A 26820-nucleotide genomic window follows, 5' to 3' on the forward strand; every position below is an offset into this window, starting at 1 on the left:
GTGCTATGCAGCCGCTTCCCACTAGTTTTCTATTTTACATTTGGTAGTATACATAAGTCCATGCCACTCTCTCACTTTGTCCCAGCTTACCCTTCCCCCTCCCCATATCCTCAAGTCCATTCACCATGTCTGAGTCTTTGTTCCTGTCCTGCCCCTAGGTTCTTCAGAACTATTTTTTCTTTTTAGATTCCATATATGTGTTAGCATACGGTATTTGCTTTTCTCTTTCTGACTTACTTCACTCTGTATGACAGACTCTGTGTCCATCCACCTCACTACAAATAACTCAGTTTTGTTTCTTTTTATGGCTGAGTAATATTCCATTGTATATATGTGCCACATCTTCTTTATCTATTCACCTCTTGATGGACACTTAGGTTGCTTCCATGTCCTGGCTATTGTAAATACAGCTGCAATGAACATTGTGGTACCTGACTCTTTTTGAATTATGGTTTTCTCTGGGTATATGCCCAGTAGTGGCAGTGCTGGGTCATATGGTAATTCTATTTTTAGTTTTTTAAGGAACCTCCATACTGTTCTCAATAGTGGCTGTATCATTTTACATTCCACCAACAGTGCAGGAGGGTTCCCTTTTCTCCACACTCTCTCCAGCATTTATTGTTTGTAGATTTTTTGTTGATGGCCATTCTGAACAGTGTGAGATGATACCTCATTGTAGTTTTGATTTGCATTTTTCTAACGATAAGTGATGTTGAGCATCCTTTCATGTGTTTGTTGGCAATCTGTATATCTTCTTTGCAGAAATGTCTATTTAGGTCTTCTGCCCATTTTTGGATTGGGTTGTTTGTTATTTGATATTGAGTTGCGTGAGCTGATTGTAACTTTTGGAGGTTAATCCTTTGTCAGTTGCTTCATTTGCAAATATTTTCTCCCATTCTGAGGGTTGTCTTTTGGTCTTGTTTATGGTTTCCTTTGCTGTGCAAAAGCTTTTAAGTTTCATTAGGTCCCATTTGTTTATTTTTTTATTTCCATTTCTCTAGGAGGTGGGTCAAAAAGGATCTTGCTGTGATTTATGTCATAGAGTGTTCTGCCTATGTTTTCCTCTAAGAGTTTGATAGTGTCTGGCCTTACATTTAGGTTTTAATCCATTTTGAGTTTATTTTTGTGTATGGTGTTAGGGAGTGTTCTAATTTCATTCTTTTACATGTAGCTGTTGAGTTTTCCCAGCACCACTTATTGAACAGGCTGTCTTTTCTCCTTTGTATATTCTTGCCTCCTTTATCAAAAATAAGGTGACCATAGGTGTGTCGGTTTATCTCTGGGCTTTCTATCCTGTTCCATTGATCTATATTTCTGTTTTTGTGCCAGTACCATACTGTCTTGATTACTGTAGCTTTGTAGTATAGTCTGAAGTCCAGGAGCCTGATTCCTCCAGCTCCGTTTTTCTTTCTCAAGATTGCTTTGGCTATTTGGGGTCTTTTATGTTTCCAAACAAATTGAGAAATTTTTTGTCCTAGTTCTGTGAAAAATGCCAGTGGTAGTTTGATAGGGATTGCATTGAATCTGTAGATTTCTTTGGGTTGTATACTCATTTTCACAATGTTGATTCTTCCAGTCCAAGAACATGGTATATATCTCTCCATCTATTTGTATCATCTTTAACTTCTTTCATCAGTGTCTTATAATTTTCTGCATACAGGTCTTTTGTCTCCTTAGGTAGGTAAATTCCTAGGTATTTTATTCTTTTTGTTGCAGTGGTAAATGGGGGTGTTTCCTTAATTTCTCTTTCAGATTTTTCATCATTACTGTATAGGCATGCCAGAGATTTCTGTGCATTAATTTTGTATCCTGCTACTTTACCAAATTCATTGATTAGCTCTAGTAGTTTTCTGGTAGTGTCTTTAGGATTCTTCTCTATGTATAGTATCATGTCATCTGCAAACAGTGACAGTTTTCCTTCTTCTTTTCCAATTTGGATTCCTTTTATTTCTTTTTCTTCTCTGATTGCTGTGGGTAAAACTTCCAAAACTATGTTGAATAACAGTGGTGAGAGTGGACAACCTTGTCTTGTTCCTGATCTTAGAGGAAATGCTTTCAGTTTTTCACCATTGAGAACGATGTTGGCTGTGGGTTTGTCATACATGGCCTTTATTATGTTGAGGTAAGTTCCCTCTATGCCTACTTTTTGGAGGGTTTTTATCATAAATGGGTGTCGAATTTTGTCGAAAGCTTTCTCTGCATCTATTGAGATGACCATATGGTTTTTCTCCTTCAGTTTGTTAATATGGTGTATCACATCGATTGATTTGCATATATTGAAGAATCCTTGCATTCCTGGGGTAAACCACACTTGATCAGGGTGTATGATCCTTTTAATGTGCTGTTGCATTCTGTTTGCTAGTACTTTGTTGAGGATTTTTGCATCTATGTTCATCAGTGATATTGGCCTGTAGTTTTCTTTCTTTGTGACATCTTTGTCTGGTTTTGGTATTAGGGTGAAGGTGGCCTCATAGAATGAATTTGGGAGTGTTCCTCCCTCTGCTGTATTTTGGAAGAGTTTGAGATGGATAGGTGTTAGCTCTTCTCTACATGTTTGGTAGAATTTGCCTGTGAAGCTATCTGGTCCTGGGCTTTTGTTTGTTGGAAGATTGTAAATCACAGTCTCAATTTCAGTGCCTGTGATTGGTCTATTTAAATTTTTCTATTTCTTCCTGGTTCAGTCTTGGAAGGTTGTGCTTTTCTAAGAATTTGTCCATTTCTTCCAGGTTGTCCATTTTATTGGCATATAGTTGCTTGTAGTAATCTCTCATGATCTTTTGTATTTCTGCAGTGTCAGTTGTTACTTCTCCTTTTTCATTTCTAATTGTATTGATTTGAGTCTTCTCCCTGTTTTTCTTCATGAGTCTGACTAATGATTTATCAATTTTGTTTATCTTCTCAAAGAACCAGCTTTAGTTTTATTGATCTTTGCTATTTTGTCCTTCATTTCTTTTTCATTTATTTCTGATCTGATCTTTATGATTTCTTTCCTTCTAACTTTGGTGTTTTTTTGTTCTTCTTTCTCTAATTGCTTTAGGTGTAAGGTTAGGTTGTGTATTTGAGATGTTTGTTGTTTCTTGACGTAGGATTGTATTGCTGTAAACTTCCCTCTTAGAACTGCTTTTGCTGCATCCCATAGGTTTTGGGTCGTTGTGTTTTCATTGTCATTCGTTTATAGGTATTTTTTGATTTCCTCTTTGATTTCTTCAGTGATCTCTTGGTTACGTAGTAGTGTATTGTTTAGCCTCCATGTGTTTGTATTTTTTACAGATTTTTTTCCTGTAATTGTTATCTAGTCTCATAACGTTGTGGTCGGAAAAGATACTCGATTTCAATTTTCTTAAATTTACCAAGGCTTGATTTGTGACCCAAGATATGATATATCCTGGAGAATGTTCCGTGGACACTTGAGAAGAAAATACATTCTGTTGTTTTTGGATGGCATGTCCTATAAATATCAGTTAAGTCCATCTTGTTTAACGTATCATTTAAAGCTTGTGTTTCCTTATTTATTTTCATTTTGGATGATCTGTCCATTGGTGAAAGTGGGGTGTTGAAGTCCCCTACTATGATGGTGTTATTGTCGATTTCCCCTTTTATGACTGTTAGCATTTGCCTTATATACTGAGGTGCTCCTATGTTGAGTGCATAAATATTTACAATTGTTATATCTTCTTCTTGGATCTATCCCTTGATCATTATGTAGTGTCCTTCTTTGTCTCTTTTTAAAGTCTAATTTGTCTGATATGGGAATTGCTACTCCAGCTTTCTTTTGATTTCCATTTGCATGGAATATCTTTTTCCATCCCCTCACTTTCAGTCTGCATGCGTCACTAGGTCTGAAGTGGGTCTCTTGTAGACAGCGTATATACAGCTCTTGGTTTTGTATCCGTTCAGCTAGTCTATGTCTTTGGTTGGAGCTGTTTTTTTTTTTTTTTTTAGCGGTACACAGGCCTCTCACTGTTGTGGCCGCTCCCGTTGAGGCTCCGGACGCGCAGGCTCAGTGGCCATGGCTCATGGGCCTAGCTGCTCCGTGGCATGTGGGATCTTCCCGGACCGGGACATGAACCCGTGTCCCCTGCATCGGCAGGTGGACTCTGAATCACTGCGCCACCAGGAAGCCCTGGTTGGAGCATTTAATCCATTTACATTTAAGGTAATTATTGATATGTATGTTCCTATTACCATTTTCTTAATTGTTTTGAGTTTGTTATTGTAGGTCATTTCCTTCTCTTGTATTTCCTGCCTAGAGTAGTTCCTTTAGCATTTGCTGTAAAGCTGGTTTGGTGGTGCTGAATTCTCTTAGCTTTTGCTTGTCTGTAAAGATTTTAATTTCTCTGTCGAATCTGAATGAGATCCTTGCTGGGTAGATCCTTGCTGGGTAATCTTGGTTGTAGTTTTTTCCCTTTCATCTCTTTAAATATGTCCTGCCACTCCCTTCTGGCTTGCAGAGTTTCTGCTGAAAGATCAGCTGTTAACCTTATGGGGATTCCCTTGTATGTTATTTGTTGCTTTCCCCTTGCTGCTTTTAATATGTTTTCTTGGTATTTAATTTTTGATAATTTAATTAATATGTGTCTTGGCGTGTTTCTCCTTGGATTTATCCTGTATGGGACTCTCTGCACTTCCTGGACTTGATTCACTATTTCCTTTCCCATGTTAGGGAAGTTTTCAACTATAATCTCTTCAAATATTTTCTCAGTCCCTTTCTTTTTCTCTTCTTACTGGGACCCCTGTAATTCGTGTGTTGGTGCGTTTAATGTTGTCCCAGAGGTCTCTAAGACCATCTTCAATTCTTTTCATTCTATTTTCTTTATTCTGCTCTGCGGTAGTTATTTCCACTATTTTATCTTCCAGGTCCCTTATCTGTTCTTCTGCCTCAGTTATTCTGCTATTGATTCCTTTTAGAGAATTTTTAATTTCATTTATTGTGTTGTTCATCATTGTTTGTTTTGCTCTTTAGTTTTTCTAGGTCTTTGTTAAACATTTTTTGTGTTTTCTCCATTCTATTTCTAAGATTTTGGATCATCTTTACTATCATTTGTCTGAATTCTTTTTCAGGTAGACTGCCTGTTTCCTCTTCATTTGTTTGGTCTGGTGGGTTTTCACCTTGCTCCTTCATCTGCTGCATTATTTCTCTGTCTTCTCATTTTGCTTAACTCACTGTGTTTGGGGTCTCCTTTTCACAGGCTGCAGGCTCATAGTTCCCGTTGTTTTTGGTGTCTGCTCCCAGTGGCTAAAGTTGGTTCAGTTGGTTGTGTAGGCTTCCTGGTGGAGGAGATTAGTGCCTGTATTCTGGTGGATGAGGCTGGATTTTGTCTTTCTGGTGGGCAGGACCATATCCAGTGGTGTGTTTTGGGGTGTCTGTGAACTTCTGATTTTAGGCAGCCTCTCTGCTAATGGGTGGGGTTGTGTTCCTGTCTTGCTAGTTGTTTGGCTTAGGGTGTCCATCACTGGAGCTTGCTGGTCGTTGAGTGGAGCTGGGTCTTAGCGTTGAGATGGTGATCTCTGGGAGAGCTTTTGCTGTTTGATATTATGTGGAGCCGGGAGGTCTTTGGTGGACCAATGTCCTGAACTTGGCTCTCCCACCTTAGAGGCAAAGGCCTGACACCTGGCTGGGGCACCAAGACCCTGTCAGCCATATGGCTCAGAGGGAAAGAGAGAAAAAAGGAAAGAAAGAGAAAGTGGCAGGGGGTGGTGGTGGTGGTGTGACGAACTGGGAGATTGGGATTGACATATATACACTAATATGTATAAAATGGATAACTAAGAAGAACCTGATGTATAAAAATAAAATAAAATAAAATTCAAAAAAAGAAAGAAAAGGGCTTCCCTGGTGGCGCAGTGGTTGAGAGTCTGCCTGCCGATGCAGGGGACACGGGTTCGTGCCCCAGTCCGGGAAGATCCCACATGCCGCGGAGCGGCTGGGCCCGTGGGCCATGGCCGCTGAGCCTGCGCGTCCGGAGCCTGTGCTCTGCAATGGGAGAGGCCACAACAGTGAGAGGCCTGCGTACCGCAAAAAAAAAATGCTGACTTAGAAAATATTTTTTAAGATATATATATATATATATGATAGTGTTTTTATGTTTTGGAATTAGGAGTTTCATACATTGCTTATAGCATTTCTTTCATTTCTATCTAGATGTTTGACTTTGGCCAAATTAATTGATTGGTCAGAGACTGTTTGAGTGGCAAAAGAGTCTACAGTGGCACTTTGAGATTACCTCTACTTTTTGTTTTTCTAACACCTGAACTCTGGAAACTTCTGTTGCAGCTAGATCATAATAAACTGGTACAATTATGTTACATACTTTAAAACAAAGAAAACCGAAGACCATTAGAAACCAGTTAGTAAAATATTAACTCTATCTGCCTGTAGAGTTACAGGTAGAATCTTAACAGATAGTTTAGTTAGACCTCTTCGTTTTCCTAATGTGGATACCAGTTTAGTGAGGTATGTTACAGTTAATGGCAGAATCAGGAAGAAGAATCTAGGTCTATCTCTCATGTTGTGTTCTTTGTTGTATTTCACTACAAAGCAGGTGTAGAGCAGCTATTTAAACTACATTTAACTATTTCTATTTAAAATACAAAATGACTCAGAGTAACTTTAAAACTTATTTATACCTAGATTGTGATTTTTCCCTCTTAAAGAACTCTATAACATCAGAGGCGGCCAAATAGAGACATTTTGGTGTTTACAAATTGAGGCTCAGAAATTAAGTCTGAATCTTGGGTGATTTATGTCCCTTTAGATTCCACCTTGTTGCCCATCTGTTTCTCCCACATGGGAGATAAAAGTGAAGAGATTGATTGAAGAGGAGACGTTTTATTTATTTTTTTTGGCCACACTGCGTGGCCTGCGGGATGTTAGTTCCCCGACCAGGGATTGAACCCGTGCCCCCTGCAGTGGAAGTGAGGAATCCTAACCACTGGACCGCCAGGGAGTTCCCAAAGAGGACACATTTTACACTTCTTATATTTTCTTCCTCCAAAAAAAATCATAAGCCTGAGAGGGAGAAGAAATGGATTTCTCAGTTTATAGCCTGGTTTTTTGCAAATGCAGTTAAATGCAAATTCTCTGAGGCAGGATTTTATTTAGTATCACTCTTGAGATGAATGCCTGCTTCTGATATAGAATGTCTCTGGATTTTAATAAATTGATTAGTTGATTTTTTTTTAATTAAAAAAATTTTTTTGGCTGTGTTGGGTCTTCATTGCTGCACATGGGCTTTCTCTAGTTGCAGTGAGCAGCGGCTACTCTTCGTTGCAGTGTGCAGGCTTCCCAACGTGGTGGCTTCTCTTGTTGCCGAGCATGGTTTCTAGGCACGTGGGCTTCAGTAGTTGCAGCGTGAGGACCCTAGAGCGTGCCGTCTTCAGTAGTTGCAGTGCGTGGGCTCAGTAGTTGCGGCGCGTGGGCTCAGTAGTTGCGGCGCGTGGGTTCTAGGGTGCACCGGCTTCAGTAGTTGTAGTGCATGGGCTCTAGAGCACAGGCTCAGTAGTTGTGGTGCATGGGCTTAGTTGCTCCGTGGCATGTGATCTTCCCCGACCAGGGATTGAAGTTCCCTGCGTTGGCAGGTGGATTTTTTACCACTGCGCCACCAGGGAAGTCCCTGGTTGATTATTTTTTAGATAACCTTTTTATTTTGGCATAATTGTAGCTTTACAGAAAAGTTAGAAAGCTGGTACAGACTTATTATTCCCTTATTTCCCTCCCTGAGTTTTCCCCCCATTGTTAGCATCTTAGGTGACTGTGGTTCATTTGTCAAAACTAAGACACTGACATTGGTACATTACTATCAACTATACTCTAGGCTGTACTGTAGTTTTTGTGTTTTAGGATACCACAGGTCTCTGTAAGTCTCCTCTGGTCTGTGACAGTTTCTTAGGCTTTCTTTGTTTTTCATGACCTTGAAAGTCTTGAGAAGAACTGGCCAGGTGTCCTGTAGACTGTCCCCCAATCTAAGTTTGTCTGGTGCTTTTCTCATGATCAGCCTGGGGTTATGGATTTTAAGTGCCCTTCTTGTTACATCATATCAGGGATTACGTGACATACACACAACATCACTGGTGATGTTAACCCTTACCATTGATTAAGACAGTGTTTGCCAGGTTTCTCCACTGTTAAGTTACTATTTTTGCCTTTCCATACTCTGTTCTTGGGAAGCAAGTCACTGAGTCCATCCCACTCTCAAGGGTAAAGGGCAGGAATTTAGCTCCACACCCTGAAGAAAGTATTTACCTTTATTAAATGGAATTCTTTTGTAAAGATTCATCTTTTTTCCCCCTATTTGTATATTTATTTATTCATTCATTTGTTTATATCAGTATGGACTCATGGAAATGTTTTTATAAAATGTTTTTTAATACAATATCGAATACTACATTGTTTTACTGGCTCAGATTGTTCTAGCTTTGGCTATAAGGAGTTCTGTCAGATTGGCTACCATGCTCCTCCTTTTTTTGAGCACTTCTTTACTTTCTGGTTCTATAAGATGCTCTAGGCTCATCTTGTATTTTCCCTGCCCCAGCTCTAGAATCAGCTATTTCTGCAAGTAGCCCTGGTTCTTTTTATTGAAGAGTGGCATCTAGAATTAAGATCTGGGCACTGAGTATGCTCATTGGTATTGGGGTGTCATTGCTTCTAGGCCTGCTTGTGGGCAGAACTATGTAATAAATGTGTATATGCTAACCTATGTTTACACATTTATCTGTAATTGTATCTCTGTCCACTTGTGTTTATATTAAGGTAACCAAGAGTTTATACATATGTCTCTGACTCTAACCCTGTACCACTGGGTTCACTTTAGGCTTCCTTCCTTGCTTACCTGTAACTGCTCTCTGAGAGTAAGAAACCTGGCTTCTGCCATCCCATTTACTTATTTATCCAGCCCCAGTATACATGCAAAGTAATTTCAGATTTTTTAATCTGTACCCCTGTGAGAAATAAATTCACTAACCTGGAGTGTAGTGTTTCTGCATAACATAGAGCTCCTTTTTATCTTTAGCCTTCTAGATTTAACTTTTGCACAGTATGTGCCCTTTCTCTCCTGCTTTGATGCGCAGGTACTTGTGATTTAAGGGCCTAAGCTATATATCAGTCTTTCTGAGTTGATTACCTTTGTTATTTTCTGAGGTTATGGAGATGAATTCTGTCTTGGAGAAATACAGATGAATAATTACCTAGTGAACCACAGGGTTTCTAAGATGAACCTTCTGGTATAGGATGTGTGATTTTTCATTTTTTTAATACCATATATGAAGTTTCTATGTTTACAATAATATTTCCAGACTACCATATATCATATAGTCTTTGCATGCTGATTGAGCGTGGGAAAGAACAACAGTTCTAAAGTGGTAACTGGAATCGCTTTTCTTCAGTTTCTGAACAGTTCCAGCATTTCTCCAAAAGATACTAGGTTTCTTTTGTCAATGAGTTTTCTGTCTTTTAATTCTTTACTTTTGTTACTTTATTCTTTTGAGCTCACTGGTTTGTAGGGGAGCCAGACTTGACTTTTACTAAAACCACAGCTTACAATTTTGTTTTATTTGGTCAAGTAAAGAAAAATTATATGTACATTTATGACAGATTTGAGGAATATATCTTTTTCTAGCCTTTTTATAAGATAAAACTTTCCTGAGGGCTGTATTTTGTATTGGAGAAATTTTTGGGTTTTAATTTCTTAAAATAAAAATTTTCTTGGATTCTGGTGTCAGAGATTGGATTTGTTCCAGTCTAGGAAATAGTTTAGAATAGCTGCCTTGTGCTACTGTTGGAATGTTCCTAGAAAGTAAATGTGTTCCCTTGAATCTTAAGTCTAGAGCATGTTTGGAGAGGATTCAAGAGTTGGAGGACTTGCTTGCTAAAGAAAGAGACAACTCTCGCCGCATGCTGTCTGACAAAGAGAGAGAGATGGCGGAAATATGGGATCAGATGCAGCAACAGCTGAACGATTATGAACAACTTCTTGATGTAAAGTTAGCCCTGGACATGGAAATCAGTGCGTACAGGAAGCTCTTAGAAGGCGAAGAAGAAAGGTGAGTAACTTAGTTGTCACCCTACCTCATAGTCTGCTTTTTGCCCCCACCCTTTCTATTTAAAGAAAAGTAAATAGGTTTTTTTTTTTTTTAACAATTAAGGCAACTTTAAATATTTTCTTGTTTCTTTTAATACCTAGCTGTAGAGATAGGTAGTAATAGATCATACTTTTACCTCAACAGTAGAAGTTGTTCAAGCAGTCTTATTATTTTGAATGCTGAACTCTGTCAGGATAGAGTCTTTCCTTTGAGATTTAAAATGTTTTGATAATTTAATATGTTGCAAAATATCAGATTTGCTGAAAGAGACTTTATACTTATTTTTCAAATCTGGTTAGTGTATTAATCCTTTTATACCTTTTCTGAGAAAAAAGTTCCAAAGGGGAAAGTGTCTGATTTAGAATAAAAGCCATTTAATTTCAGTATTGTATACATTGTGACTGTAATTTTGTAAAAAGAAAATGCAGGTATGAAAAACTTAAGGAAAGTGTACTAAGTGTAACAGGGGTTGTGGTAGGGTGGTGGTAGATGACATGTTCACCCCAATGTCCTCCCCTCATCTCCCCACCCCCTGGTTTTCCAAACTTCCTGCATTATGGTTATAGTCTATTCCTACCTAAAACATTCAAATAATACTTTTTTAAAAAGAAAAAAATGTATGACAGTGGGCATTGTAGCACAAATAAGTTTCTCTTCGTTAAGATATATGTTGGGGCTTCCCTGGTGGTGCAGTGGTTGACAGTCCACCTGCCGATGCAGGGGACACGGGTTCATGCCCTGGTCTGGGAAGATCCCACATGCCGCGCAGTGGCTGGGCCTGTGAGCCATGGCCGCTGAGCCTGCGCATCTGGAGCCTGTGCTCCGCAATGGGAGAGGCCACAACAGTGAGAGGCCTGCGTACTGCAAAAAAAAAAAAAAAATGTATGTTGGCTTTGTCTAACAGATTGTCATTAATGTTTTGCTTTAGTAATGCATGTACAGGATATTAATATCCTTTTTTTTAAGGTAGGAAGGGCATATGTGTTTCATAATTGGAATGTTTTATTCCTCCATGTAGATTGAAGCTCTCTCCGAGCCCTTCTTCCCGTGTGACAGTATCACGCGCATCCTCGAGTCGCAGCGTGCGTACAACCAGAGGGAAGCGGAAGAGAGTGGACGTGGAAGAATCCGAGGCCAGCAGTAGTGTCAGCATCTCTCATTCTGCCTCAGCCACTGGGAATGTCTGCATTGAAGAGATAGATGTTGATGGGAAATTTATCCGCTTGAAGAACACTTCCGAACAGGTGGAAACACAGACCCCTTTTTGTCCAGCGTGGCTTTGCTGATTGGTGTCTTGCAATTGTAATAACTTCTCAGCCTTTATTTGGATTCAGTCTGTGGAATAAGAGTTTCCTTCTCCTTGTTAACCTAAATTCATGAAATGTAGTATAAATTTAAATAGGAGGAGGAAGAGGGATGGTGCGCTTAGTAGTTTAAAGATTTTATTCTTTAGCTCTTCTTTAGAGAGCCAGGGCTGTTTTTCACATCTGGTCATTTTGTCACCGTGGCCTTCCTAAGGATGAATTATTAATATTCCCTGTCCTACCTAGCCAGATTTGTGAAGAAGTTAGATTATGAATATAGATGGTAGATGTTCTTTCCCAGCTGTTAATTTTATGGAAGGAAGGAAATACGAGCCCAGACTCGGACACGTGTAGGGAGTGTTTTTCTCTCTAAATAAATGAATGAATAGTACTGATTTAATTTATATCAAGACTAGTATGAAGCCCTATCTTGAAATTATTTGTTTAAAAGTAAACATAAAATATTCATAGCAGGGAATTCTGAACTTTTGCGCTGGGGCTTTTGAGAGCTCAGTAGTGGAGGTCTTGGGAAGACCCTGGCTAGGCATCATTGAGCTGGGGTCGTGAAGGGGTATCAGGTGATGCCAGAGGAAGGCAGGTCTGGGGTGTAGTGGGGATGCAGTGGGATGGATGTCACTTCCAGAAGCATGTTCAGGATTTGTAAAATGTTTGTAAAATCACTCCTTTTCTCACCAAAGCTATTGAAACTATCTTGCATGTGGATGAATAAATACTTTGGATGGGCAAAGGAGCTTTAGCAGTCCTGATATGGAAGAGCATAGGTTCTAAGCCCTCTTAGTCACGACTTCAGAAACTAAAGAACAGAGTACTTTACTCTGTACTGTAACAGAGTACTGCTACTCCATTGTAGTAGTTTGGCTGTTTTTCAAATGGCATTGCTGTGCTTTGTGGAGCTATTCTGGAGCTGGCTCTCAGCCTTGTTTACTCCTGTCTTTGAGTTAGAGATGGATATAAATAAATTAATTCAGCTAATTGCTTTAATACCCTGCACCGTTCCTCAGGAGAGTCAGGCAGCTCTGGGCAGCCTGCGGGCTAGCGTTGATAGCCGGTGCTTGGGACTGGCTCATTATGTCATTGAGCCCCTTATGCTTTAAGGTAAGAGTTAAATATGGGCAGAAGTGGTACAGATGAAGAAGAAAAAGGACATATTTTCTTCCTTCTCTTTCCAAGCTTTATGTATGTATATTTTAAAAGCTTAAAGCATCAAAAATTAGATGTTTATAATGGTGGTTATGAAGCTAGATTGTGTTGTAAATTTAAATTATATACCTGTTCTAGCATTGAATATCACCATTTAATTTGGTACACATCCCTTTTCTTGCAGTTTTGTCCTCTTTAAAATTAAACACTTTAATAATTAAAACTGCAGCATTGTCAAAGTTTCTGTTTTTCTGAATGACAAAACCATGTTTTCTTTTCATAGTAGGAAAATATGAACCATGGGAAGACAGTCATAAAGTTGTCTTAGTTTAACTGCCTATGGATTGATTTATTTGATTATTCCATAACTTTCTGTATATTTGAAGTGACCTTGTTTTATTTTGTTCTTTCAATAGGATCAACCAATGGGAGGCTGGGAGATGATCAGAAAAATTGGAGACACATCAGTCAGTTACAAATATACCTCAAGATATGTGCTGAAGGCAGGCCAGACTGTTACAGTAAGTTAATTTAGTTATCATTTAATTTAACTTCATTGTCTTAACCAATAGTTGAAGTAATTAAAACCATTTTAGCTTAAAGAGAAGCATTTTAGAAATGGGCATTAAAATGTTTTTGACATTATTAGGGAATTACAAGTGCTATTAAAGATTTTTAAAATTCTTTGTTATTGAGAGTGGTAAGTGACTATTAAAAGTGAAAGAATTGATCTTTGAATTATTTTTATTTTCTCTACTCCAGTAGAAATTAGCAGCTGACACCCCCCCTTCACCCCTAAAGAAGTTGAGGTGACTGTCTCCTTTTATCAATTCCTTTGTAAAAATATTAAATACATGTTTAAGATTTTATGATTGATACAGACCTTACTGAGTGTTTAAGATCAAAAGCTCAAACAGGGTAGAACTTCTCTTTTAAAAAGTGTATTCATAGAACTTGCCACCACATTGTGAAAATATCAGATGCTAATTTTGTAATAATGGGTAAAAATTGGAAAAGATATCCTAACCACGCTATCTTTTCTTTTCTTTAGTAATTATTGTAATGAGAGGAAATTTCTCAGCCCTGAGAAATGTGTCTTACGGAAGCTGCATAATGTGATGGAAAGAGTCTGACATTTTTAATTCAGAAGATTCAGATTTGAGCGTGCCCTTTATCTCTTTAAAAGTATAAAACCACTCTGCCAATCATCTGCTTTTTCCACTGGATACAGTTCCTCAGTGACTAAATAGATATATATATTCTATAGGTCTAGTGGAGAACTCAATTTTCACATAAAAAAATGTAAGGCATTTTTTTTTCCTTTGGTAGCTGGCATAAATGTGTTAAGAAGCTCTTTGGAATGTGGTAATCATAAGTGATATTTCTGTAAAATTGTACAAGGCAGGGCAATAGCAAAGATCAGTTTAAAACTCCAGAACAGGGGCTTCCCTGGTGGCACAGTGGTTGAGAGTCCACCTGCCAATGCAGGGGACACGGGTTCGTGCCCCGGTCTGGGAGGATCCCACATGCCGCGGAGCGGCTGGGCCCATGAGCCATGGCCCCTGAGCCTGCGCATCCGGAGCCTGTGCTCCGCAACGGGAGAGGCCATAACAGTGAGAGGCCCGTGTACCGCAAAAAAAAAAACAAAAAAAGCAAAAAACCCCCTCCAGAACAGAAGTAAGGGAACTACTATGTAATTTTAAGTTTTCTTGTAGCCGCATTAAAAACAAGTGAAAAAGAAAGATGTGAAATTAACTTTAGAACTATGTTTTAAATTTAACCCAATATATCTAAAATATTATCATTTCAACATCTGATGAATATAAAAGTTATTAGATCACTTTAAAAAATATCTATTTATTTATTTATTTGGCTGCACTGGGTCTTAGTTGCAGCCCACAGGATCTTTGTTGCAGCATGTGGGATCTTTAGTTGTGGCATGCAGGATCTTAGTTGCGGCATGTGGGATCTAGTTCCCTGACCAGGGATCGAACCCGGGCCCCCTGTTTTGGGAGCGTGGAGTCTAAACCACTGGACAACCAGGGAAATCCCTTTTTTTTAAAAAAAAAAAAAAAAAACTAAATCTTGACACTTCGAGATACCCTTACAGCACACCTCAGTTGGGACTAGCCATGTTTCAAGTGCTCACAAGCCACATATGGCTACCATATTGAACGACACAGCTCTAGGACATACTAGTTTTAGGTTAAATTACCCAGTAAGGTTACTGACGTGTTACGATTATTATTAAACACTAAAGCAACTGTATGATTCCATATGGACTAGTGAAAAGTATAGCTTGAGGTTAGACTAACATTCCACATAACCTGAAAGTCAGCCCAGATCCAGTTCTCTTTTCAGTTTTATCCTAGTAATGCTCCTTGCCCCTTTCCATTTATAATGGTGATGGAAGATCTGGAAGCTTCAAGTGAGCACTTTAAGAGGAAGGGGTCTCTCCTAATTAGTAATTGATAAGGTCTTCTCCCCATTTAAAAGAATACCTGCTTATACTATCTCCAGTCTTCATTCTGCCATCATATGGCCCTTTATATTGCAAGACAATTTATGGAGTACAAAACTTTCCTGTCTCTCTTCATATGGTCTTTTAGAAAGATCAGGACTGGTAGTAGTGTCCCTACAAGTGAGGACATAGAGGTTTGTAGAGGTGTAGTGTTATGTCCATGATACAAACCCAGGTTTTCTAACTCTCAAGTGTTCTCTATTCTACCAATGCTCTTCTGCCAGTAAATACATAAAAAATGTTGCAGAATTTCCCTGCTTATGAAAAGGGAAATCTTTCTGTTTCTTTTGCCTATTTCTGTAGCAGTCATATTTTCCATTGAATAATGGGTTATTTGTTTCCTGAATTCTTTTTGGAATTCAGACTCAGACACTGGGGTATTATGACACTGTCTCTGGTTGGATATATACCACCTTCCATTAGAATATTCTAGATAGGCTGTCTGCTGCAGAGCTTTTGAGAGAAGTTGGTCATCTCCTCAATTCCTGCTATAGGCAGCTGGAGGATACCATTGGAAGGGGTAGAAGGCTCTAACACGGAAGGGATGGCTCATGAAACCCGTAGAATAATAGAATGCTAACAGTGAGAGCTTATATTCATTGAGTCAGCCATCTCCTCCATGTGGGTAATCATTTTTCTTCACAACAGTCCCGTGTATTATCAGTACCATTTCTGTACCATTGGAGGGTAAGTAAGGTAGCTTGCTCAAGGTGAGCTGGCATGTAGGCGAGCTAGGATGTGAATCTAGGCAACTTCACTTCAGAGTCCCGTGTGTCAACATTTTTATTTATCAGACTGGGAAGCTGAGGCCTAGCTAAGCTCTATGGGATATACAGCTAGTTAATATAGCAAGTCTAAAGCTAGGCCATAGTTCTGGAACTTTTAGAATCAGTCCTCTTACAAGGTGTTAAAGTCTCATCATTATGTTGTTATTGGCACGTGGGAAAGCTGGGCTCTGTGTAGAATGATTTCCTTTTTTCTTTCTAGATCTGGGCTGCAAATGCCGGTGTCACAGCCAGTCCTCCCACCGACCTCATCTGGAAGAACCAGAACTCTTGGGGCACTGGCGAAGATGTGAAGGTTATATTGAAAAATTCTCAGGGAGAGGTATGGTCATTTTATCGGTACCACCACAGTGTCAATTTTTTTTTCTTCATTGAAGTATAGTTGACTTACAATGCTGTGTTAATTACTGCTGTACGGCAGAGTGATTCAGTTATACATATATGTACATTTTTTTTTTTTTTTGGCCACGCCACGCAGCCTGTGGGATCTTAGTTCCCTAACCAGGGATTGAACCCGGCCACTGGCAGTGAGAATGTGGAGTCCTAACCACTGGCCTGCCAGGGAATTCCTGTGTACATTCTTTTTTTAAAATACTTTTCCATTATGGTTTATCATAGGATATTGAATATAGTTCCCTGTGCTATGCAATAGGACCTTGTTGTTTGTCCGTTTTATATATAATAGTTTGCATCTGCTCATCCCAACCTCCCACTCCCATCCCTGCCCCAACCCCTGCCCCCTTGGCAACCACCAGACTCTTCTCTATGTTCGTACCACAGTGTCAGTTTCACCTGAGAGTTCATCATGCAAGTGTGATTTCTTTTCAAAAATCAAATTTAAATGTGAAGTAACTGATTGCTTAAATCAGACCAAGGCTGCTGAGTCAATGAAAGAGATGCTAACTCCAGGTTTTAGGAATGAAATATGATTGTTAGTACAGGTTCCAGAGTCAGTTTGTGTCCAGTTTCTGTCTTCACTGCCCAGTGACTTTGTGACTTTGGGTAAGTTCCTTCACCTCTCTTAGTTTTATCATTTTAAAATGGAGATAGTAATAACAAGATAACTAATATAAATAAGATAATATAATGAGAATAATATAAATGAGACAATCCTTGGGAAATGGTCAGAATAGTATCTGGCCACTGGTAAATGCTTAGGTTATTAACCTTGTTACTGACTTTCAACATGCTCGTGAAACTGAGTTTAAGGATTGTGGAGTGTACATTTGCTTGATGTGTATGTTTTCAACACGTCAGTCCTAGAACTCTTGTCAAAGAACCTTACCTACCCCCACTGTCACATAAAGACACTCCCAAATTCCCCCAGCCACGCACACATACCAAGAGATGAAAATGTCTTCAAGGATGGCGTGGTTTCAGGTCAAAGTACAGTATCCCCTTAGGGGTTTCTTCTCTGCTCCCATAGTGCCCAGGCACAGACCTTGTCTAGCTTGTCACGTTGTCCTCTCTCACTAGAGTAATAAGCATGTCAAGGGCAAGGACCTGTTCTGATTTTTCCTGGCACATAATAGGCACTTAGTGAGAAATTACTGGATAAAATTTTAGGAAAATCAAACATGGACCTTTACTTAAGTTCAGAGAAATAAAGTGTAATTAATAACATTCATTCTGGGGGTCTGAGGTGTTTGCATACGAGAAGTCCTCTGCCCAGCCATCTTTCCAGCCATCCCTCACTGTAAACATCTGCTGGTGTTTAGACTGCTCTTAGTAAGGAATTCACTGTCTGCTGAATGAAGAATGCCCTTTATCTCAGACTGAGGCTAAAAATGAAAGGTCATCTGATGATTTCCACTGCAGACTTCAGTACAGTTCATCTCCAAATACTTGCTGGTTCTCAGGGTGTGGGCGTTTACAGATGCCTTCCGGAATTCACAAACTTCGAGGAGCTGGATCTCCTCCTGTTCTCTGTGTGGAGCCCGGCTCGCTTTTTGCCTTCGGCACTTTGGAATTCTTCCCAGTTGTCACTGGTGCTGCTGCCCAAGTGCTGAAATTACTGCAGCTCCTATGCTGGTAGTTCCTTCGACATCTAAAATTGGCAGAATACATGTCTCTTTCAAAACAGTGTTACGAGTGCCGATTTGCCCAGATTGAAAAGCACAGTTTTAAGGGGCTATGGTAGATGAAATAGGTTTTCATGAACCATGGAATCTAGTCAGCACCTTTTTCTGTGTGAAAATGTGTTCCAAGTTAGAAACGATCTTATAGGAGGATATTTGGAATGCAGCGGGTTTAAAAGCGCACAAAATAGATACGACAAGTGAAAAAGTAGATGCCATGACATGGGATATGTCTGGAGGTAGTATTACCAGTGATGTTTCAATTAAGCTGAATGAAGCTCAGGTTTCCCTTCATAATTCAAACCACTGAACTCTATAATGGATTATTTGGTTGGTTTGTTTTCCTGTTCTTTTAATAAACTTCTGCATTCTGCTTGTTAGGCTCTATGAAGTGACCTCTGTCAGAAATGAGGAAAGTATTATGAATACAGTTCTTATTTCTGTGATTGTCAGGCAAGTACTTTTGGCATTTATTCATTTAATTTTGTGAGACCATGTTTATTAATAGATCCCAGACCATATTTATAATAATTCATAATTACCACCATAAAGACCACTTTTCTGTAAGAGTTTAGATAATTGGCTTAAGTCAGTGTAATTTTTTTACGTATATTTTCTTGCTGAGACATTGGAGATATCAGGAAACCCAATTAAACTGGCTTTAAAATAATGGGAATATATGAGTTCACAAAACCAACCATCCAGAGATGTTGTCTGTTTCCTGGGTATCTTCCTCAGGTGCATCATTCTAGGTTTACTTCTCGTGGGCAAGAGCATTGTGCCTAGTCAGGTCTTCGTCTGGGCTTTGCTCTCGTAGTACCAGCCTGGGTCATGTGCCCACCTCTGAGCCAGTTCCTGGAGTCAAGAGAACAGAGTTAGAGCTTGAGCCTTCTCCATGGCTGGATCACATTCAGCTTGTGACACACATGTCACATCTCCATGGGAGAGAGGGTACCCAGGTAAAAGTGGGGGCTCTTACTGAGAAATGGCTGGGGAGGGGTGGTCCTAGGGATGAAAAACAGCAAATGTCACCATAGAGAAATAAAATGTTATTTTAATGAGGGAAATAAAAAATAAAGCAGTCTCTCTGTACCTTCTAGAATATAGGCATCACTGAAATTTTTGTATATGCAGATGATTACTTATGTATACAGAGATATTCTAGTTTAACAGTCAGCTCCTTCATCAACAAAAACTGCCTTGATTTTTAGTATTTGCTGAACTGTGGTGATTTCAGGATACCCACACGCTGTGACTGAGCACGGAGTTGAAGAGGCAGCACGTGAGCTGGCGCTAGCTGGCCCTGCAGCACTGCTGGGGAGATGGGTGTACCTTTATGTGCCCAGGGCTTTACCCAGGCAGACCCATGGCATGTTGATAGAGACCATTTTTGTGTGCCTTTCAGGGCACTTGATAGGGTTGGGTGTCTTGCTGAGAGGAATTTTTTGGTAAAGACATTTGTCTTTTAGCACCTTGACTAATAATTTCCTGGACCTAAACCTTCCAGCAACTTTTGGTTCTAAATTTGTTTTATTATTTTTCTATTTAATTTTGTCGACATTTATTTAGCTCACTTATATTCCATACAGGCTTTCTGCATTAAATTAACTGATTTTTAAATGTTGTCAAATGAAAAGTGCTTAACAGCAGGCTTACATTAAAGGCAATTATGCTGAAGTAATTCATAATTAATGAAGTTGGGCAAGTTGCTCTTTTCTAAGCTTCTCATTTGAGGCTCATAGTCTGGTGTTTCATCACAAGCTCTAAGAGCCGGTGTTTCCATATGGGATGTATACACTGTCATGAGTTGCTAGAAGCTGAAATGTGAGAATTCTATAACAGATTTTATTTGACTTTTCTTTCCTCATTTTAAGATGAGTTGAGGGAAGCTAGGTACTCTGAAAACTTTTTGGGAATCTTTTTTCTGTTTTGTATGCCATCATCCCCCAGTGGATATCTTAGTTCAAAGAGTTGTAATTGATCTAAGGATTCACATGCTTTTTTATTAGTACTAATTTGGTTACAGCAAGTGTTATTTGTGAAAAGACTATTTGTGTGTATAAACATGGACTGATCTCACAGAATTGAAGTTTCTGGCTAATTCAGACTCAAAATGGTCTATCTTCCTCGGCCGTGCAACAATAATCAAAATTCCCTACAAAATACTACTGTACTACCTTACTTCATTTATAAAATATATATGTGGACATGTTGTAAATAGAACTCTCATTTCTCTGTCACTGTTCTCTGGTTTTCTTCCTCTGCCATTTTAAACTAGCTGGTCTGTGTTAAATTTCAGGTAAGCTTTTACTGACGTGATTTTAGTGTCTTCATCTGGAGTTATCTTTCTTGAGTAACCTTAGGACATGCATGGTACAGAGTAAAATTAGACGTTCTGCAGCACTCTAGGACACACTCATTTACTTGCTGCTAGATCATCAGGTTAGCCTTGTGCTTAAACAGAAACACTGCTGCATTTGTGCAAGTCAGCATTCTCTACAGGATAGTTATTTGTATTTGCGCCTTTCAGTAGAAAATGGAAATGGTTACTTTCTGTTATGCCTCCAGTGAATAATAGGAGTTCTGTTTTTTTGTACAGAGTACATTGGAACTTCACTGGTATGTTGTTAGTAAATAGTGTTCCTGTGTCTTGATTCTGTTTCATTCAAGAGGAACTAGCTGCTGAAGGAATGAAAGTTTGTCCTTTTCATCTCACTCATCAGGTGGTCCTCTTGCCACCGAGGTCCCTGAGAGCACAGCAGTTAGACTCTGACTTCATTTTATTCAGCATTTATTTAGCACCTTCTCTTTGCTAGGAGCCAAGATCTTTAAGCTGAATTCATGTTGAGTGTTATAAAGAATTTAGTGTGCCAAATCATTTACAGAATTCTTAGTAACAGAATGGGATAAAAAGCAGTGGGAACTTCTCAGCAGGTATTTCAAATTGGATACCAGTAGCTCCCCTGCAGGGAATATTGAAAATCTAAGAACTGCTACTAATTATGCAAAAATTTCTGTTCAGTAGCTGAAGCTACTGATGAGCCACTTAAAAAAAAAAAAAGAAAAGAAAAGTCCCTGACATAGGAATGCTGTTTCTTAAATTTACGCAACGAAAAGATGTTGTCCTCCCACAGTCTTTGTGATTTTTAAGTATAGTGGTTTTTTTTTTAAATTAATTAATTTTTTATTTTTGGCTGCGTTGGTCTTTGTTGCTGCGCACCGGCTTCCTCGAGTCGTGGTGAGCGGGGTCTACTCTTCGTTGCAGTGCGCGGCCTTCTCATTGTGGTGGCTTCCCTTGTTGTGGCTCACAGGCTTAGTTGCTCCACGGCATGTGGGATCTTCCGGGACAAGGATCGAACCCGTGTCCCCCGCATTGGCAGGCGGATTCTTAACCACTGCACCACCAGGGAAGTCCCAAAGTACAGTGTTTTAACTTAAATCAAACTCTTGTGTTTAGGAGGTTGCTCAAAGAAGTACAGTCTTCAAAACAACCATACCTGAAGAGGAAGAGGAGGAGGAAGAAACAGCTGAAGTGGCTGTCGAGGAAGAACTTTTCCACCAGCAGGTATTACTTTAATATATGTCTTTTAAATTTTATTAACAGAATTACATGAAAACCAAAACCAGTAGTGGAGCTTGTTTTTTCCCTATTACTTGATGAACTAAGTCAGTGATCTACCAAGTGGGGTTTGTTTTTCCTGAGGGGATCTTCAAGATACAGTACATTTGGGTACTGGAAGAAAATGTTTGCACTTCTTTTTTAAAAATTATTTCTCATATCAAATTTCAGTTTTGTCTTTTGTTTTATAATGTATGTAATATGTTATGGTAGGGCATGTATGCCACATAAATAAGTATATATGGATTGGAATGCATGCTAAAAATTATTTATTGAAGGGTTCTTTGATTGAGTTTAGATGACTAAATTGGAGCAGGTATCTGCATATAAACTCAAGAAAAACAAAGAGTAGGGACTTCCCTGGTGGCGGAGTGGTTAAGAATCCGCCTGCCAATGCTGGGGACACGGGTTCGAGCCCTGGTTGGGGAAGATCCCACATGCTGCAGAGCAACTAAGCCTGTGAGCCACAACTACTGAGCCTGTGCTCTAGAGCCCGCCAGCCACAACTACTGAGCCCGCGCGCTGCAACTACTGAAGGCCACGTGCCTAGAGCCCGTGCTCTGCAACAAGAGAAGCCACCGCAATAAGGAGCCCGTGCACCGCAACCAAAAGTAGCCCCTGCTCGCTTCAACTAGAGAAAGCCCATGTGCAGCAAGAAAGACCCAACACAGCCAAAAAATAAATAAATTAAATTTAAAAAAATCATTACCTGATTAAAAAAAAAAGAGTAATGTTCAGCTTCAGTGTGAAGCAAAATTCTTGCTGTCTTAAGTTTTTAATTATTTAATTGCAAGATAGATTTTAGCTGATGCTTGGACTTTTGAGAGTCCTTGAAATAAACTCCAAATTTGATTTTAATTAATTAAATTGGAATTATTAATAAGTAATGAGCCTTCAGTTTATATTCTCAAGCTGTTCATGTCTATCATTAATCAAAATTCCTACCCTTATCCTTATAAGATGTCGTCACCATGTCTCCAGATTTATAAATCTGTTTGTTTTGCTTAATTAGCCCCAGTCCTGCTCCAAATAAACATTTTCTTATGTGTTCAGCCTCCAGAGTTGAGAACCACTTGAGGTGGGTTATAGGAGAATGAATTTTTGGCATGGATACTTCCTCGTACATTTTGGAGGAATATTTAAGAACAGGTGTTTTATACTTGGCTTTAACAAGAAACAGGTACAAGATCCATTTTCTGCCCTTATTTGAAATATTATAATGACTGGAAGTAAAATAACAATATAAGAGATATCTCAGGGTGCCAGGCTAGTGGTTCAGAGCATGAGTTGTCGCAGGTCAGATGCTGGAGAAGGCTGTTTAGGCCACCAGAACAGTTGAGAAGATCTCTGGAAAATAGGCTTGTCCAGTATTTTGAAAGATGGGCAATTATTTGAGTATTAGAAGGCAGATGGTAGTGTTCTGTGGTTGTTTGAATTATCTGTTGCTACATTAGGAGACCACCTTAAATTAAAGCTCAGTGACTTAAAACTGATTTCTTAATTCCTATGACTCTGTGGTTTGACTGGGCTCCACTGGGCAATTCATTTGTTCCCACCCAATGGAGAGTGAAGTCAGTCATGCAGTTGCATTCAGCTGGAAGCTTGGCTAGGGCTCAAATGTTCTCCATGTCTGTTTCCATGTGGTTTCTTATCATTTGGTTGTTTAGTCCAACCTTCTTTACAGCATGGCAGCTGGCTTCCAAGAGAGTGAAAACGGAAAGCATTAGATTTCTTAAAGGCCCATATTCTTTTAGTCAAAGTAAGTCATAGGCCAGCTTCAATTCCAGGGGAGGGTAAATAGTCTCCACCTCATAATGGGAGGAGTGGCAAAGAATTTATCATGATCTTTAATTCATCACAGGGTATATGTCAAGACTTGAGCACCAAGTATATCTGTCCATCCAGTTGTGTTTGTAGGGTGTGAGTGAGAGATAAGTGAAGTGGGGAGGTTGGTGTTAAATCAGCATACTCTGGAATGCCTAGGGAAGGAGCTTCTGCACACTTTGGAGCAAGGAGAAGTTGAGACAATATCAGAGGGATGACTGTAGAAGGGAGATTGCAGACACCCTGAGAGACTATGCAAATGGAGATTCATTAATTAAGGCATAGTGACCGAACTTGAGGGGGAGAAGAAAAAAAATCAAAGATATGCGAGGTTTTTAGCTTTTGTGATCAGAAGAAATAATGATATCAAAGTTCTAAAGAGGGGACTTCCCTGTTGGCACAGTGGTTGAGTCCGCCTGCCGATGCAGGGGACACGGGTTCGTGACCCGGTCCGGGAAGATCCCACATGCCGCGGAGTGGCTAGGCTCGTGAGCCATGGCCGCTGGGCCTGCGCGTCTGGAGCCTGTGCTCTGCAACGGGAGAGGCCACAACAGTGAGAGGCCTGCGTACTGCAAAAAAAAAAAAAAAAGTTCAAAAGAGGGAAGATGGAAGGATGGATCAACTATTTTGACTTCATATTAGAGAATGAATCCAGTGGCCTTTTGAGTTGATTAGAAGTCTTTCTGGTTGACCTTCAAGAAACCAATTTCAGTAGTCAAGTGGTGTTTCACAGTCATGTTGTGAGATTTTAAGGAATTAGTGAGTGATAAAGAAATGGATAGAGGGAGCCGTTTTGACTTCACATTTGAAGATGAACCCAATGCAAATGCTTCAGGATATGAAAGCTGAGGATCCAGCAAGCCATATTTCCTGATGTGGTTGTTCAGAATGCCATCCACTGAGCTCCTGTTTCCTAAGTTACCAAAGGATGTTATTGAATAGGAAGTTTCAACTTCAGCTGCTTATTAGGATTTCTTAGGGAGCTTTAAAATTACATATAAATAGATACTGTTCCCCAGTTAAATGAGAAATTCTCATTTATTTTAAAAAAATTTATTTATTTATTTATTTTTGGCTGCATTGGGTCTTTGTTGCTGCGTGCGGGCTTTCTCTAGTTAAAGCGAGCGGGGGCTGCTCTTTGTTGTGGTGTGTGGGCCTCTCATTGCAGTGGCTTCTCGTTGTGGAGCATGGGCTCTAGGTGTGAGGGCTTCAGTAGTTGTGTCATGCGGGCTCAGTAGTTGTGGCTCGTGGGCTTTAGAGCTCAGGCTCAGTAGTTGTGGCACACGGACTTAGCTGCTCCATGGCATGTGGGATCTTCCCGGACCAAGGCTTGAACCTGTGTCCCCTGCATTGGCAGGCAGATTCTTCACCACTGTGGCACAAGGGAAGTCCGAAATGAGAAATTCTCATTTAATTGATCTAGGGACCTAGATCAGAATTTTGTTTTAAGAACTCCTCAGGATCTCAATGTGCAGCTAGAGTTGAGAATCACTGTTCTGGAATTTGTTGGAGTATTCTAGGGGAGAAGTCCATAAGAGAAGTTTAAAAAGGATAAGTGAGAAGTAATAAATGTCCATTTGAAGTTAGGTAATAATGAATTTGTAGTATCTCCGCCTTATTTTAAAATACCGTGATCCATTTTCTTAGCACTAATTTTTTTTTCTGTTTTCCTCATCAGGGAGCCCCAAGAGGTTCCAATAGAAGCTGTGCAATTATGTAAACTTCTCACATCAACTGTCTTCCTCAAAATAAAGAAGTATGGTAATCCTTACCTACATGCAGTGCAGAGCCTTCTCAGAAGCACAGAATATTTTTATATTTCCTTTATGTGAATTTTTAAGCTGCGAATCTGATGGCCTTAATTTCCTTTTTTGACACTGAACGTTTTGTAAAAGAAATCATATCCATATACTTTGTTGCAAGATGTGAATTGACACTGAACTGTGTACTGTTTGAAAAGGGTCCCTCAAAATTTTGACCTTTTTTTTGTATGTGTGGTTTTTTTTTTAAGTTCTATGAGGAGGGGAGGGTAAATAAACCACTGTGTTTTAATTTGTTTTAATTTGAAGATTGCTCCATCTAGATTAGCAATCTGCTCTTGATTATTCTCTGCTATATATAACGGTGCTGTGAGGGAGGGGAAAAGCATTTTTCAATATATTGAACTTTTGTACTGAATTTTTTTGTAATAAACAATCAAGGCTACAAAAATTTTTTTTAAATAGAAAAGAGAAATTTTGTAAGAAGGCAATATTAACCTAATCATCATGTAAGCACTCTGGATGAAGGATTCCACAAAACTTTGTTTTATGGTTACTTCTTCTCTTAGATTCTTAATTCACAAGGGGAATGGGGGGAGGGGGGAGGGGGGAGGGAAGGGTTTCTCCTAAAACGCATTAGTTGTGTTTTTTAAGATAGTGTAACTTGCTTAAATTTCTTATGTGACATTAACAAATAAAAAGCTGTTTTTAATATTAATCTGCTGTCTTTTAACTTTAGAACTGTTTTGGGGGAGAAAAGCATTGTTTCAGTTTTACTTTTGATAAAAATAATTTGGCTTTTTGTTTGAACTAGATTTTTCTTTAAGGCTCTGACAATGGGGAATATAAACACACAAACTATTTTGGGGTCTCCCCTGTTTTCAGTACTCTGTTGTCATTAATGATAGCACTAATAAAAGCCATAATAATAGCTAATTTTTTGGAACCAGACACCATGCTCAGTGCTTTATATTTTTTAGCTTATTAACAATAAGACCTTTGAAAATCTCTTTAAGAAAGCCATTTAGGAACATTAGGGACAGTAGGAGAAATTGGGGAAGACACTCCTTTTAAAGGAAAAAAATGGAGATAGTATTTCTGGAATCTAGTTTTACTTTTTTTTTTTTGCGGTACGCAGGCCTGTCACTGTTGTGGCCTCTCCCGTTGCGGAGCACAGACTCTGGACACACAGGCTCAGGAGCCACGGCTCACGGGCCCAGCCGCTCCGCGGCACGTGGGATCTTCCCGGACCGGGTCATGAACCCGTGTCCCCTGCATCGGCAGGCCGCCTCTCAACCACTGCGCCACCAGGGAAGCCCAAGTTTTACTGTCTTTTGAGACACAGAAGAGACACTGATTACAAGGAATACAGTATGAATGATAGAAAATATGTGTGTGCTGTGTGGGGTAGTTACGTATGGTGGTAACTAGAGTGTCATTTTTTACGCATTTGGAGAGTTTATCTTGTGATTGCTTTAGCTAAGTGAGTTAGTTCATCTTGTAGAAAGTAGAATATCCAAACCATCCCTAGAATGAACTGTTGATAACAATTCAGAAGCTAATCCAGAGTCAGTGTTTGCTTTTCTCTTAAAATATTCCTGCAGTAAGCTGCACAGACTAGCAACTTACACTTGAAAATAACTCACAAAGTCCCAGAATTACTGTGCTCTGCAGATTTACTGCATTCGCTG

General features: G+C 39.4%; 1 protein-coding gene across 3 annotated transcripts in view; it reads left to right on the top strand.

Moving 5' to 3' along the window:
• LMNB1 (lamin B1) overlaps window positions 1-25783 on the top strand; it is a 66387-nt gene extending 40604 nt beyond the window's left edge. Inside the window, exons 7-12 of one of the 3 annotated variants that reach the window (XR_009539558.1) lie at window positions 9818-10038; window positions 11096-11321; window positions 12959-13063; window positions 13305-13351; window positions 16051-16170; window positions 21384-21400. Coding sequence is in view for 2 of the 3 variants with exons in the window: in XM_060143497.1 (XP_059999480.1) it covers window positions 9818-10038; window positions 11096-11321; window positions 12959-13063; window positions 16051-16170; window positions 21384-21491; window positions 25048-25089 (822 nt within the window). In the remaining variant the exon portion in view is untranslated. Of the gene's footprint in view, window positions 1-9817; window positions 10039-11095; window positions 11322-12958; window positions 13064-13304; window positions 13352-16050; window positions 16171-21383; window positions 21492-22598; window positions 23842-25047 lie in introns of those variants that run through there. The other 2 variants (XM_060143498.1, XM_060143497.1) reach the window with 2 other exon arrangements.
• The last annotated feature ends 1037 nt before the right edge of the window (window positions 25784-26820 follow it).

Source organism: Lagenorhynchus albirostris, chromosome 3 (assembly GCF_949774975.1).
Source record: "Lagenorhynchus albirostris chromosome 3, mLagAlb1.1, whole genome shotgun sequence".
NCBI classification, from domain to species: Eukaryota; Metazoa; Chordata; class Mammalia; order Artiodactyla; family Delphinidae; genus Lagenorhynchus; species Lagenorhynchus albirostris.